The 15,986-nt window shown below is 40.1% G+C and overlaps 1 protein-coding gene across 3 annotated transcripts in view; it reads left to right on the forward strand.

Moving 5' to 3' along the window:
• RNF214 (ring finger protein 214) overlaps positions 1 to 14,939 on the forward strand; it is a 45,860-nt gene extending 30,921 nt beyond the window's left edge. For all 3 annotated transcript variants that reach the window (XM_077893672.1, XM_077893674.1, XM_077893673.1), the window contains exons 7-15: positions 10,056 to 10,152; positions 10,337 to 10,425; positions 11,404 to 11,494; positions 11,692 to 11,790; positions 12,025 to 12,401; positions 12,535 to 12,667; positions 12,879 to 12,983; positions 13,313 to 13,408; positions 14,311 to 14,939. In XM_077893672.1, the coding sequence (XP_077749798.1) occupies positions 10,056 to 10,152; positions 10,337 to 10,425; positions 11,404 to 11,494; positions 11,692 to 11,790; positions 12,025 to 12,401; positions 12,535 to 12,667; positions 12,879 to 12,983; positions 13,313 to 13,408; positions 14,311 to 14,376 (1,153 nt within the window). In that variant the 3' untranslated portion in view covers positions 14,377 to 14,939. The remainder of the gene's footprint in view (positions 1 to 10,055; positions 10,153 to 10,336; positions 10,426 to 11,403; positions 11,495 to 11,691; positions 11,791 to 12,024; positions 12,402 to 12,534; positions 12,668 to 12,878; positions 12,984 to 13,312; positions 13,409 to 14,310) is intronic.
• Positions 14,940 to 15,986: the final 1,047 nt, after the last annotated feature.

Consider the following 15,986-nt stretch of genomic DNA (forward strand, 5'->3'; position numbering starts at 1 on the left):
AAGAGGGTTCCCTTTTCTCCGCATCCTCTCCAACATTTGTGGTTTCCTGCCTTGTTAATTTTCCCCATTCTCACTGGTGTGAGGTGGTATCTCATTGTGGTTTTGATTTGTATTTCCCTGATGGCAAGTGATGCAGAGCATTTTCTCATATGCATGTTGGCCATGTCTGTGTCTTCCTCTGTGAGATTTCTCTTCATGTCTTTTGCCCATTTCATGATTGGATTGTTTGTTTCTTTGGTATTGAGTTTAGTAAGTTCTTTATAGATCTTGGAAACTAGCCCTTTATCTGATAGGTCATTTGCAAATATCTTCTCCCATTCTGTAGGTTGTCTTTTAGTTTTGTTGACTGTATCCTTTGCTGTGCAAAAGCTTATTATCTTGATTTTTTAAAAATATATTTGTCGGGGGTACCTGGGTGACTCAGTGGCTAAGTGTCTGCCTTCAGCTCATGGCAAGTCCCGGGATTGAGTCCCACATCGGGCTCCGAGCATAGAGCCTGCTTCTCCCTCTGCCTGTGTCTCTGCCTCTCTCTGTCTGTCTCTCATGAATAAATAAAATAAAATCTTAAAAAAAATTTTATTGTATTGGGCTTAAACATCATAGCCTTGTTTTATGGCCAGCAGCTGTGGTCTCTTTTAAGTTTGTTTAGCTGTAACTGGATTGCTTAGAATCTTTTCTGTTTATGTGTGGTTCAGGGATCATCCAGAGATTTGGGGAGGTTTATATTTAGAATGTGGGGCTCCTCATCTGTGACTCTTCTTTTTAGGATTTCCTACTCATTTTCTAGTTATTATGGTAGTTCCCAATTTGCCCTTTAGTTCTTGAGCTGGGAAGGCTGCAGGGTTTCCATCTGTGGTTTTAGCCATCAGCACAGAGCTGGCCAGGGTTTGCCCTTAGACAAATAACTGTAAAAAACAGGAAACAACAGTGATACTCACTTCTTCCAGTTGTCAAAACTTCTCCAGTTTATGCCTGGTTCTTGTTTGCTTTCTAATGCCTTCAGATAGGTGCTTTTTAACATTTTGTTTAAAATTTAGAGTTTTTGGCCTATAAGATGTTGGTCTGTTAGGAGCAACTCTATCCTTACTAGAAGTGGAACCTCTTCAGATTTAATTTGTAGGATAATTCCGGCTACATTAGGTTAGATGGGCTAATGTACAGATAAACTGGTGTCAGGAAGACAGAGTTTCATCAAAAAAAAAAAAAAAAAATGAAGGCCTGATTTAATTGGCAAAGGAACTGAAGGCGGGCCTATATTCTGAGGTAGGATTGACAATATTTGTTGACTCTCACAGAGAGAGGAGGTGTAATGACAATGAGATGTCTGAGATACAGAAACGGTGACTATAGGAAGGGGAATAGGTGGTAGTGGCTGCAAATTCTTTTCTTTTTAACTGCAATTTATGGAAGTATATTTTATATATGATAAAATTCACCCATTTTAAGTGATGTAGACAGTCATGGAACCCCTCTCAAGAATCATGATATAAAAATATTTCCACTACCCCAAAAAGTTCCTTCATGATTCTTTGGAATCCTTTGCCTCCTCTATCCTGAGCCACTGACAACCACTGATCTACTTTCTCACACTATAGTTTTGTATTTTCTAGAACTTCACATAAAAAGAATCATACAATATATATGGCCTTTTGTGTCTGCTTCTTGCTCTAAGATAAAGCTTTTGTGATTCATGTATGTTGTTGAATGTATCAGTAGTTTATTCCTTTTTATTGCTGAGTAGATAACATTATAAAACTATACCAAACTCGTTTATGTATTAACCAGTTGATGGCCAATTGGGTTGTTTTTCCTTTTTTTTTTTTTGGTCTATGATAAGCTGCTCACGTGTTTCTATGTACATGTTTTCTTTTCTCTTGGGTAAATGCTTAGGAGTGGAATTGTTGGGCCATTATAAGGAATTACTTAACCTTACAAGGAACTGCCAAACTCTTTTCCAAGGTTCATTACTATTTTGCATTCCTACCAGCAAGTGTATAAACCGCCTAGTTACTCCGTATCATCACCAATACTTGGTTTTATAAGTCTTCATAGTTTTAGGCATTTTAAGAAGCGTTTAATAGTACCTCATTGTTGTTTTAGTTTGCATTTCCTTAATGAGTATTGACATTGTGCATCTTTTCGTGTCCTTATCTCTCATTTGTTATTCTTTCCTGGTGAAATATCTTGTTTACAAAAAGAATGTTGTTTTCTTTTGAGTGTTCTTGATACAAGTCCTTTGATCAGATATGTGTTTTGCAGGTATTTTCTCCCAGTCTGGGACTTGCTTTTGTGTTTTGTAACAGTGTCTTTCGAAATGCAAAACTTCAGGTTTTGGTGAAGTCCAGTTTTCCAGTTTACCAGTTTTTTCTTTTGTGGCTCATGCATTTTTGTGTCCCAAGAAATATTCGCCCAGCCCAGAGCAAAAATCAATTCAATTAGAAGAATGACATTGTTTACCTTTTTGTTTCTTTTTAGTGAAGAAGCTTAATTCTCCTAACTACTTATACATATAATCCATTGCAGTATGTTGTTTTGATTGAAGTATGTGAAGAAAATCTGTTCATAACAGATAGGTAGTTGAAAAAGTGAGGAGTATTTTAATAGCTTTTAAATATTTTTTAAACAATTTTTAAAAGATTTTATTTATTTGAGAGAGAGATTGCACATGAGCGGGGAGAAGGACTGAGGGAGAGGGAGACTCCCTGCTTAGCTGAGAATCCAATGTGGGGCTTGATCCCTGGACCCCAAGATCATGACCTGAACCAAAGTCAGACACTTAACCAACTGAGCTACCCAGGCTCCCCTTAATGGACTTTTTTAGATAATTGTGGATATTCTTTTTTGATAATAACCCCAAAATTGGACTGGTGATAGTTTCTTAAAGGTTAGTTGAATCTGTTGGCTTAAATACACTTTGAATGGAACTTTTAACTGTGTTGTGTTGGGGAGGACAAACTTTTCCCTCTACCCTGTTGGGTTTAATGTCTGAGGCCTGCAGTCAAACTGACAAAAGAGAGATTAACCGGAGTAAGGAAACAGTTTACATGTATGACTTGTATACATGGGGGAGAGTTCAATGATGAGTAACTCAAAAGGGTAGTTGGAATTTGGGGCTTTTTAAAAAATAAAAATGATATTTATTTAATAACGTTTTGGAAATATGAATAACACAATAGATGACAAAGAGCAAAACAAAACAACCCCCTGACATGTTATGTGATCGATCATTTCCAGGCACAACAGCATTTATTTTTATTTATTTTTTATTTTTTATTTTTAACAGCATTTATTAATGAATATAAAAAAATAAATTTGATTCTATTTGTATCTGCTTTCTTCCCAGCTTTAACTACATGGGTGTTTTTGGAAACTTGCATTCCTAAGACAATTCCACAGCTGTCCTGGCCCCTATAATGTGACTGGGTGAGGTTAAGTGACTCAGAAGGATAGCTGGAATTTGGGGATTATCTGCCATCTTAACAGGTGAAGGGGAACAAGGAGAAAGGCACTTATGGGAAAACAAATGACTTCAGAGGAGGGTGCAGAGAAAGGGCACTTACGGGACCTTTTGGAAAGATAAATGGCTTTTCAGGAAAACAAACAGATTAAAAGTTTGTGATAATATTTGTCTATACAGGTAAGAGTGGTTTTTCTGTCTCCTTCAGGACCAGAAAACTCCCTGGAGAAGGGATTTAGGGTAGTTTTTATTCACATTCTCTCTCCTGGGAGTAGATCTGCTCTGAAGAGGAATTTATGACATCCTTATTTCCCAGAAGTTGCTGCTTTTGGGGCAGATAAGGGAAGCTCCCAGAAGGCTTTTTCTGCATCTGTTGAACCTCAGATGTCTTCAGCTTAGAATCATCTTTATGCCAACTCTGCAGTTCCAAGTGGGTTTCACAGTGGATTTGGTAACACAATGCTTTAATAATTTGGAAAATATGCCTTTAGAGTTACTCAGACCTTCTAAGTGTTGACTTGTTTTATTGTATAGCATTTAAGGAATCTTGTTTATATCACTTGATCTCATCAGAACAGTCTTTGAGTAGAGGAGATCCTTCAAGCTCCCAGTGGCTGTTACAGATGTTCCAGAATTCTAATTTTTGCCTGAAAACTCAGAATTGGTTGTTGGTGATAAATACTGTCAGTTGTTTTCTTTATAATAGCAAGAGTACTTCATTCATTTTCAAGGACGTGTCTGCCAAATGAGACTCAAGTTCAAATAATTATAGCTTCTCTCTCAGTTGTTCTTTTAAGTAAAAATGGTGTTGCGTGAAAAAAGAGGCTAGTTCAACTCAAATGGTCTTACAAATGCTTTTCCACGAGACAACCATATACTTTGGCATGTAGTGTTTTATCAAACAGAATATTTTTTAAATGTATCAAATTATTATTTTATATAGCTTCATCATGATACCTTAAGTAAAGCTTAAACTATGACAATAAAAGGTCATTCAACTTAGATCATGGCAGCATCATTTGTGTTTGTTGCCGGGAATTGACAGACAACATTATCTCTGATGCCTAGTTGATGCCAGTACTAGATGAAAAAAACAAAATAGCAAGTCTAACTGCAGATGCAGATTTGTTTGTTTGTAAAGTAAAATTATAATTCTGCAGATGAGATCTTAACTAAATCTTCAAATTTGTAGCAAAATCTTTAATTTGATGAGTTACTGTATCATTAAAAAGTGACATTGCCATGATATATTTTACTGACTTTTCATCCAGCAGGCATGTAGCAATGTCAGCTGGACAAGGTTGTGCTTCTGCAGTTAATGCAGTACAGTAATTTCCCCGGGTAAGATGCTTCAGTGGCTTTTTCATTTCTGGTTTGAAAGGCTTTAATGATTTTTATCAATTTTAAAGACTTCATCACATCTGCATTTAAAATAGTTCCTTTTTCTTTAAATTCTGAATGATTGATCTCAAAATGTCACTATAACTAAACTGGCACAATATAATTAGAAAATGTTCTGTGGCTTAAGATACAGTAAAGTAAATTATGAACATCTATAAAGTTAAGGGAAAGATGGCTTTTGTTATACTTTGGTTTCTTAATATAATTTTGCCTAGTTTCTTTGGAGTAGATTCTTTCTTTCCATGAGTCAGAAAACTGTAGGCCACTGCATCTTTTTTTAGGATCTTGTAGATGTATACATTGCAGCTATGGGTTGAGAAAGTAAGTCTTCTAATCTCCCTTTTTTGAGCCAATGATTCATTTTTCAATGTAAGAGTAAAATACAAATAAATTTTCTTTTATTTCAGAAAAACATGTTAAATTCTAAAGTAATACATTTTTAAAAAAATATTTATTTGAGAGACGGAGAGATAGAGCATTAGCAAGGAGAGAGGGAGAAGGAGACTCCCTACTCAGCAGGGAGCCTGACATGGGGCTCTATCCTAGGACCCTGGAATCCTGACCTGAGCCGAAGGCAGACAGACGCTCAACCGACTGAGCCACCCAGGCACCTCTAAAGTAATACATTTTAGATTTAACTTAAAAATAGAGAAAATTTTCTAAAATAAAAAATTCTTGCAAAAGCAAAATAACAGAAAGTACTTGTTTCCACAAAGATGCTGGAGAATTTGGAAATTTTATGGTGCTTATTTATTAGACAATAATAGCAAATATAACAGAAGATAGCTAGGAAAAGTACAACAGTGGTACTGAGAAGGAAACAAATTGAGAGCTTAAATTATGCCTTAAAGCTACTGCTTTAGAACATGCTAGAAAACATGAGAATACAGAAGCATATATTCCATTAGCCATCAGTGACAATACTATCACATGTCGTGTAGCCTCAGGAAAATCCATGGTAGATCATGAGTGGAGGGGAGTGACAAAGGCAAGTAATTTGAATGTCAGTATGAAATTAGTTTTTGCTTCATAACCCAGGTCCTCAAAGAGTTTTGGAGACTGTAGACTCTGTGTTGCAGACTGCTGTTCTAGATTATTTCTTCCATGCTTAGGGCTTCCACTATTGTCTTAATGGTTGCGACACTCGTCTGTATCTCCAGCCAAAATTAAACCACCAAGCGTTAGACTCGTGTGTCCACTGTCTGCAACTTTCTGGACCTTCCTCAGCTGAGTGCTCTCTTACTCTTTGGCCTTTGCCCATGCTGTCTGTTCTGCCCAGAGTTTCCTCGTTCCCTTTGTTTACCTGGCAGACTAACAGATGGTGAGTTTCTTGGGGCAGGAACTGGACATCTTTATGCCTAGCATGTCATGCTCAGTAGATGTCGTTGAATTAAATTGAATCAAGGGAGAATTCCAGCTTCATAAACAAATTTGCAGATCAACCTTGGGGGTAAAGTTTTCTGCATATGTTCAATCTCATGCATTCTATATAGGTTTGTATTAGTTTCAGAATAAAGGATTTTATAACCTCTACTCCTGTATAGTAACTTATTCAACAGTTTCTGCTTTGTTTCCTTTTGCCTTGCTTAGAGTATAATATGTTCTGAAAGGATGGTATTTGGGCCGAGGCCCCAACATCTTAATTTTTAGTTCTATCTCTGATGAGTGTTTCACAAAGTACTTACTGTCAACTTCTGTCCATTAAAATCATCTGAATTCCACCAAACTTTGTGGTGGAAAATTTGTATACATATGTTTCATTCTCGCTGAAGAAAGATGTTCTACTGTCCAAATGAGAGGACTAACATTTATTAAGTTCTTCTTATGTGCCAGAGACTGTTCTGTGTGTTTTATATACATTAACTCATTTAATATGCGTAACAGCTTTCTGAAAGGTAGACTCTGTTGTTATCCTCCTTTTATGTTAGGAAATTGTGGCACAGAAAGGATAAGTAATTTGCCAGAGGTCACATAGATAGTAATAGGGTCTGGATTTGAACTCAGAACTTAGTTTGGCTCCAGAGGCCATGTGAGTAGTTTCCTCTTAAATTTAGATACATTACTTTTATCATTAACCTGTGTTAATACACATTTACAGATGCATATTATAATATTAGTTATAATTGTCAAATTGAAAATAACTTAATATCCAAATAGATAATGGTATATATGTACAATGGGTGGTTATTTAAAAATCAAATTTTTGAAGAATACTTAATGCTATGGAAAACTATGTTTAGTTGGAAAAGTAAGAGAAAGAGCACAGTTTCTGTTTGAAAGCACATAATGGATTTTTTTTCACATAATGGATTTATATGTGACATATACATACATCAATGTACAAATACTTGTTTATTTATTAGGATTTTATTTATTTGAGATAAAGAGTGAGAGAGAAAGAGAACATGAGCTGGGGGCAGAGGGAAAAGGAGAAGCAGGTGCCCCACTGAGCAAGGAGCCCACCTTGGGGCTCAATCCCAGGACCCTGGGATCATGACTTGAGCTGAAGGCGAATGCTTAAACTTAAGACTGAGCCATCCAGGTACCCCTACAAACATTTATTTTAAAAGACTGGAAAGAAGTATAGTAATGATTCTTTGTATTCCAATGGTGAGAAATTAAATTTAAAAAATACCTTAAAGATAACATTTGTTGGATCCTTCCCTTGTGCTAGGTATTGTATTAAATTTTTGTGTGTTTTCTCAGTAAATTCTCCCATCAGTCACATAATATAGATATTACTCATTTTTCAGATGAAGAATCCTAGAATGATTAATAATTTGTCTAGGGTCATACAGCCATAAAGTTGAAGAGTTGGAACCTCTATACGAGACTCTTTCTGTTTTGTATTATCTAAACTTTTTATAATTTATATGATTTACATGTTCAAAAAACAAAATTTGTTTTGAAAAGTATGCAAAACTTGGGAATTACAAGTCAGACTTCTACAGTCTGCCAGGATTTACTTAATTTGAGCTGTTAGTGCCCTAAACTAGCCATGTTATCCAAGTAACAGAAGTCTGGGACTTGAAAGAAATTAGAGCAGGCCTTTAAAATGTTTAAATAGACTCACTGGTTTCTCTTCTACCAAGGATTTTTTTCTGATAATCCACCCTAGGGGACTGATTATGTTTTCTAGAGTGGGTTGCAGGTCTGATGCATAGCTTCCATACTAGTTAACATATGATAAGGCTGAGCATTTATTTTTGATAGTTTAAGAATTCTTTATTTTTGTTGTGGTTGCTAGTAGTTCTTTATGTTGGATCCTGAGATAGATGTGGCCAATGCCCAAAGGAGAGTTTTGTGTGTGAATATGTGGAATGGCCCCATGGGCATGGTAGAAGGATTTTTCTTACAGAAACGTATATCTATAGTTGACAATTTTTAAAAATATTTATTTATTCATGAAGTACACAGAGAGAGAGGCAGAGACACAGGCAGAGGGAGAAGCAGGCTCCATGCAGGGAGCCCGATGTGGGACTCGATTCCGGGTCTCCAGGATCATGCCCTGGACTGAAGGCGGGACTAAACCGCTGAGCCACCCGGGCTGCCCCTGACAAATGTTTTTAATTAAAATTAGAAATACTCAGTGACCAGCTATAATCTTCAAGAATAACGTCAATCACAGAAGGCAGCTGTCATGTTTTTCTACAATTAGCTCATTGCCAAGGAGTAACTAACTAGTATGCTAAATGGATCACTGATTGACTCCATGGCACATATCACATATTCTTATGGTAAGAGAAATCTGATTCCTCATGTGGTTTTTAACTTGAGGAATATGTGGTGTAGCAGGAAAACACAGTTACTTATAAACTTGATCAAAAGAATTATTAGAGAATTCTTTGGGGAGGAGGTTAGTTTGGAAAGGACAACACGTAAGATTAAGGAAGAAAATCCCCACCTGTTTTTTTTTTTTTTTTTTTTTAAGACTTTATTTATTTGACAGAGAGCACACAAGCAGGAGCAGGGGCAGAAGGTGAGGGCGAAGCAGGCCTCCTGCTGAGCTGGGAGTGTGATGCAGTGCCCGATTCCAGGACCCTGAGATCATACCTGAGCTGAAGGCAGACGCTTAACCAATTGAGCCACCCAGGCATTCCTGGTCATTTCTAGTATATGAATAGACCTTGTCAGTAGAGGGGCAGACTAATGGTAGTGAATCAGTGAATGAACGTGTGTGTTACTTTATCTATGAAAGAAGGAGCAGGAATATATGAAGGACTGGGTCAGATGTAAGAAGGCACCTCAGATGCTTACTAAGTGGATTGCTCCCTTTCATATATGTAAGGCTACTGAAAAACAGAAGAGGACTAAAGTAGTTTATTTTGCTGAAGAAAAGTGGGAACATTTTTCTTAAGATGTAACTCTTCCCAACCTTTTCTTCTTTTCAACTTTTTAAAACACAATGAAAACATTTCAACATTCCCATATTCTTTCCACTGATCTAGGTAATCCTTTGCTTTCTACCCATAAAACTCAAGTACAGTCCAATGCCATGTAAGGAGCTCCTCCTACTGGCTCTGTTCCTCTAGCCCTGAGTAGGGTGCTTGACTCTCCCCCATTCTGCAGAACCCTTGGGAACAGGCTCGCCAGGGGGTTGGTCACCCTGACCCTGAATGTATGTTACATTGTAGGGGTGGGGCTGGGAGGTGAGAAGGGAGGAAGGACACTGATGGAAAGGTGAAGCCCTGAGGTGTGAAGAGAGCATTTTTTTCTTCTGAAAAATGTTTACTATGGCTGAGAAAACATGAAAATCAGTAAGCCAGTGTCTATGTACTGGGTAGTGACTCAGAGCCTGCTGCATTAGACCTGAGTATTAAGCGGATCTCTGTTTTTGCTCCTGCATTTTTCATACCCATACTAAAAGACAGATGGGGAAATAAAAGAAATGCTATCAAGCCCTTCCTGAACATAGAACATTCTGCCTTCAAGGGGTTTTTGTCCTAAGTACACTTTTTCCTGCTCTGGGCAACCTTATTTTAGCAAGTGGAGATGTGAACATTTTTACTTTCTAGTATAAGGCTTTTATGCAGTTACAGACCACTTTAAACGTGCTTCGTCTAGATCTATATTACTTAGAATCAGACTTCCTGTAACATACCTGCCAGATCAGTTTCATGTTTTACTTTAGCCTTGCTGTCCTTTAGCGATCTTGTCTTTTTCTCCTCATCCTTGTTCTTGGTTTCTGACCTTACAGAGAAGTGTGGGAAATGGAACTGGATAGACTCAAGAATCAGGATGGCGAGATAAATCGGAACATTATGGAAGAGACAGAACGGGCCTGGAAGGCAGAGGTGAGAAGAGCTCTGTGTGGACAGCCTTGATTTGGGGCTTCCAGAGAGTATCATCTTTCGGGATAGTATTAAACCGCTAAGCCACACGAGGATTATACCATACAGCCACTACGCATTTGTCTTAACTAGCTAGGGGGAGCTTCATATATATAATATTAATACAATGTGTGTATGGTTTCCTTAGATCTTATCACTAGAGAGTCGGAAAGAGTTGCTGGTATTGAAACTAGAAGAAGCAGAAAAAGAGGCAGAACTACACCTTACTTACCTCAAGTAAGTGCCTTCTTATTCTAGAGCTTCAGTAGTCCTGCAGTTTTGTTTTTTTCTGTGGTTTTGTTTGGTTTGGTTTTTTGAAACCCAAGGCCAGCTAGTCTGGCACTTATTCTATCTTCACAGGAATTTCGGGGCCACCTCTGTCTGTGCAGTAGCCGTTGTTTAGTGACTTCTCTTCCCGTGTTTTACAGTTTTGTATTTTTTATTGCATTGGTTCCAACTGGATAAAAGCCTCTCTTAGGGTGTCAAAGCATAACAAATATGTTTGGAGATTTGTTTCTCCTAGAGGCATTTCTCTTCTTTTTGCCATGGAATCTAGAGGACCCCTACGGCATTTCTAGGTAGACAAAAACCTTTGCTCTGTGGTCAGTCCTCTTTCTCTAATAATTGGCTTAAAAGATGCCGGATTTAGGGGCACCTGGGTGGCTCAGTGGTTGAGCATCTGCCTTTGGCTCAGTTCGTGATCCCAGGGTTCCGGGATCGAGTCCCACACTGGCTCCCCATGGGGAGCCTGCTTCTCCCTCTGCCTATGTCTCTGCTTCTTTCTGTGTCTCTCATGAATAAATAAATAAAACCGGGATCCCTGGGTGGCGCAGCGGTTTGGCGCCTGCCTTTGGCCCAGGGTGCGATCCTGGAGACCCGGGATCGAATCCCACGTCAGGCTCCCGGTGCATGGAGCCTGCTTCTCCCTCTGCCTGTGTCTCTGCCTCTCTCTCTCTCTCCGTGTGACTATCATGAATAAATAAATTTAAAAAAAAAATTTAAATAATAAATAAATAAATAAATAAATAAATAAATAAATAAAACAAACCTTAAAAAAAAAAAGCCGGAGTTAGAGTGAAGCACATGAACCCTGTCCTCCTGCACCCAGTCCGGCCTCTTGTCACTGGGCTTGCTGGCCAGCCACTATCTAACATTTTGAAGACTCAGAAGCTGACCTTTTTGTAATCCTGTGAATTCCTGTTGGTTTCTTGAAAGGTCAACCCCCCCAACACTAGAGACAGTTCGTTCCAAACAAGAGTGGGAGACAAGGCTGAATGGAGTTCGGATGATGAAAAAGAATGTTCGGGTAAGTGTTGTCTTGGGTGGTCTTTGAGTCGGCATTTAACCTGTGCTTAAACTTTCTGTTGACCGGGAGGGACCTTGCACATCCTCACCCAGCTCCACCCCTGCCTTTGCTCTCTCGGTCCTCAATGGTGCTCTCTTTCTTGAAAGTTTTACTCAGCTCAGCAGAAAGGATAATTCGTTCCTTTCTCTCTTTTCTAGGACCAATTTAACAATCACATCCAGTTGGTGAGGAACGGAGCCAAGCTGAGCAGCCTTCCTCAAATCCCTACTCCCACTTTGCCTCCCCCTCCATCAGAGGTGAGAGGACTGGCATGGGGGAGTGTACCTTTCTGTGCTGGTCACACAGCCAGCATCTTCTACTTGTTCCTTTTATGAAGAGATTAGTTTTATTACTGGTATTATTATAACCTTATTATTGGTAATTATTATTATTGGAATTAATTGGCATAAGAATTGCTCACTGGTTTCTGCCCCAGATTCCCAAACTTTTATTTTCTTCCTCTTTTGTCCTCCACCTCTGCCGCCCTACAGACAGACTTCATGCTTCAAGTGTTTCAGCCGAATCCCTCTCTGCCTCCTCGGATGCCCTTCTCCATTGGGCAGGTCACAGTGCCCATGGTTATGCCCAGCGCAGATCCCCGCTCCTTGTCTTTCCCAATCCTAAACCCTGCCCTTTCCCAGCCCAGCCAGCCTTCCCCGCCCCTTCCTGGCTCCCATGGGAGAAACAGCCCCGGCTTGGGTTCCCTCGTTGGCCCCCACGGTCCACACATGCCCCCTGCTGCCTCCATCCCACCTCCCCCAGGCTTGGGTGGTGTTAAGGCTTCTACTGAGACTCCCCGGCCCCAACCAGTAGACAAACTGGAGAAGATCCTGGAGAAGCTACTGACTCGCTTCCCACAATGCAATAAGTAAGTATCTTTCAGGACTAATTAAAAAAAAATGTGTCAGAGAAATGTTTGTAGGTCAAAATAGGGGAGATTTCTTGGAGATTTTCCTCAAGTACAGCATAGAATCTCTCTCCCTTAACATGTGGTTTCTTAGGGCCCAGATGACTAACATTCTTCAGCAAATCAAGACAGCACGGACCACCATGGCAGGCCTGACCATGGAGGAACTGATCCAGTTGGTAGCTGCCCGACTGGCTGAACACGAGCGGGTGGCAGCCAGTACTCAGGTGAGAAGGGCTACCTGGGGGAGAACTGAGACCTGCTGAGCTGCTGGGGAAAGGGCAGATAGCAGAATTGCAGGTGGCGAACAGCACTGTGGCCAGGGACATCTAGCCTGCTCTCTTCTTTGTTGGCCTGGGAAAGAAATTATTCTTTTTTTTAACCTGCTCTGTCACACAGACTCTCTTTCCTTACTCTTGACAATGTTTCTGCCCACAGCCACTTGGTCGGATCCGAGCCCTGTTCCCTGCTCCACTGACCCAAATCAGTACCCCAATGTTCCTGCCTTCTGCTCAAGTGTCATATCCTGGAAGGTCTTCCCATGTAAGTCTCTTTTCCTTTGAAAACTGAGATGTGGAGAAGTGGGGGTGGGCTGTGTGTGTGTCGGGGGGGTGGGGGTAGGTGTGGTGGTAATGGGGGAAGAAACAGGTTTATAGGTGGAATGCGGGGAAAAAACCACCCTCTCCTCAGCTGACTTGTTTGCAGCTCCAACTGAGAAAATGCAAGTACTTCAAGAATAAATGTATTTGAACATTTCTTTCTTCTGCTGTAAAATCTTTTTTGCTACACGGAAATAGTAAATGGAATCATGGACATAAGAGGCCAAGAGACCCAGAGGTTCCTTACTCTTTGGCCATCCCTCTGTCCTGCAGGCTCCGGCCACTTGTAAGCTGTGTCTGATGTGCCAGAAGCTTGTCCAGCCCAGTGAGCTGCATCCCATGGCATGTACCCATGTGCTGCACAAGGAGGTAGGTGCTGCATACTTCTTCCCTTCCACTCTTTCTTCTCTGGGTTTTTCTCAAATGTGTTGCTGTGTTGACACTCATCATGACTATCTCAACATGAGGTTTTCAGAAAACTGTGGCTGAAACAATCAGCAGAATTCGGAATCCCAGCAGCTAAGATCTCCCAGCTTCCTTTTACCCCCTTCCCTTTAAGGGACTGGATAAGCAGTTCATCCTAGAGCACTGGTAGGTCACTTTCTTGGAACACTGCCAGTAAGACAGACATATTTAACCATTGTTTCAAATATAGCATTGTCAGGAGACTTTGCTTAGATGAGAAGAATGGAATAGGGAACCTGAATATGAGGTTAGTAAATCCATTAACAGAATAGCTTGGATGTCTGCCTATTAGAGATTATTTTCAAAAACTGACAGGTTAGTCCTGTCCCCGGCTATTTTACCAGACAGGGTTAAGTCTCTCAGCAGCAGGGATGATTCCTTCTTTATTATTTTGTTTTGTTCATTTTCATTTTCCAAGAGGTAGAAATTGAATTTACGTCTAAAGTCTTAGTAAAGGAAAATCCTGAATAAGATTTGAGAGTAGTTGGGTATTTGGAGATGGGAGCGGATCTCAGCCTAAACGGATCATGAGAAGGGGAAGGCCACCATAGGTATCCAACACAAAGCAGCTTCACACCATTTTTAGGTGATTGTTAATGTTCCCTGTAAAAAGAACAGGTTCTCCTGCTCTGAAGATTCATTTGGGGGTAAGAGGTGATGAAATAGCCCATCTGGACCCCATGGTGAGAGCCCTTCTGACTTAGTATACATTCATTCCTCAGACCTAGTGAACTCAGTGGCTCGCTCTCCCCTCCTTCCCTCCATCTTTCCAGATAAACCTGAGATGTGTCTTTCTTCCTTTCCAGTGTATCAAATTCTGGGCCCAGACCAACACAAATGACACTTGTCCCTTTTGTCCAACTCTTAAATGACGGACCTGACTGGGGAGGAAGAAGAGGAGAAGCTGATGTGAACAGGAAGCGCGGGTTCAAGATTTCTAAAACTCTATATTTATACAGTGACCTATACTCATGCTATGTACATTTTTATTATATAGGTAATGTGTGTATAGAAAGTCTGTATCCAAATGTTCGTAAATGAAAGTATGTATATTATGCAGAAATGGTCTCTCCCCCTCACCTTGCAATTCCTTTGGGGGATGCAGATTGTAGGTAAGATGATGTTGCGTTTGCCCTTGAAATTATGATATTCTTGCCTAGGGCTGTTTTCAAGTACAATATAAAAACCATCTAGGAAGCTGCTGTTGCTCTAAGGCCATCCTGCTTTGATTTGGCTCAGCCTCTAGTTCATTTTCTTAAGGCTCCTGTGTGCAGATTTGAACCCTGGTGCTCACCTGCTGTCCAGCCAGATGCCTTGCTTATTGAAAGCCTATGGAAGCCTCAGTGTTGTTCTAGCCATTTGACTCTAAATGGATGAAATGAGACTGATTGAGGAAAAAAAAAATGTAACCCTAATAGTTGGAATTTTCATTGAATATTTTACTGTGTTAACGCTCATTATTTGCACATAGACATTAGGTTTACAGAATATTCTGTTTTACATCAGCAAAATTCACAGTCCAAGAATAACAATATGACTGGGTCCCATTTTCCCCAGGCCCCCTGCAAACTTCTGTCCATCTGATTTTCTGGATAGTCCTCTCTTTAGAAACTAGCACAGCCCACAGATCTTTCCTGGGCCAGGCCATCCCTTGCTGCCACTGACTTGGCTTCCGATTAAGCTCTGACAGACCAACCTCATGAAGGCCTTACCTCTTCCCCTTCACTTCTAGTCTCCTGGTCAGCTAGTCTCCCTCCCTACTGAAGGTTAAGGCAGTTGGTTCACAACCAAGTTGTTTGGTGACCTTGGGTGAGCTCCAGGCAGGCACTGGGGTGAGGAGATGTCTGTGCAAAATTAATTGCAGAGTGATCTTGGGATGCCGGATTTTAACTTTGAAGCAAGAAAATGATGGGGGGGGGGGGGCTTGTTTCTGTCCTGGGAAAAATGAAGGCCAAAGTGAAAGGAAGGGAGGTTGAACTTCAAATTTAGAAGTCATTTGTTCTATAGATAGCTATCTAGAATGAGAACGTCTTCCCACTTCTGCTTATTGAGCATTCTGGTTTTTAGGTTTATACTTGTGAAAGCTGTGAATCTATGGGAGCTTTGAATCTTTTCCTATCTTTTTATCTTTACTCCATAGGAAATGGCTTCAGCTTCCTTCTCTTTTGGAATTAAACAAGGAAAAACGAAGTGTTAATTAAAAAAATTAGTTTCAGGAGAAGGACATCATTCTATTACCAACTGCTGAATTTTGCCCATTCTGGGACCTGGAAATGCTTACTAGCATTAGCAGTACTGTTCCCTTTCAGATCCAATTAAGTTCTCTGCTCTGTTTTTGTTCTTTTCCCTCTTTGTCCTTCCTCCTTGCCTATCACCCTCTTAGATGTAGTCCATCCCTTCTCTTGCCTTCCTTACTTGCTCAGGTTTGTTGACTAGCATCATTTTCAGGAGCTGGACTTCCCAGGAGCTCCTTGGCATCTGG

This window comes from Canis aureus, chromosome 3 (assembly GCF_053574225.1).
Source record: "Canis aureus isolate CA01 chromosome 3, VMU_Caureus_v.1.0, whole genome shotgun sequence".
NCBI classification, from domain to species: Eukaryota; Metazoa; Chordata; class Mammalia; order Carnivora; family Canidae; genus Canis; species Canis aureus.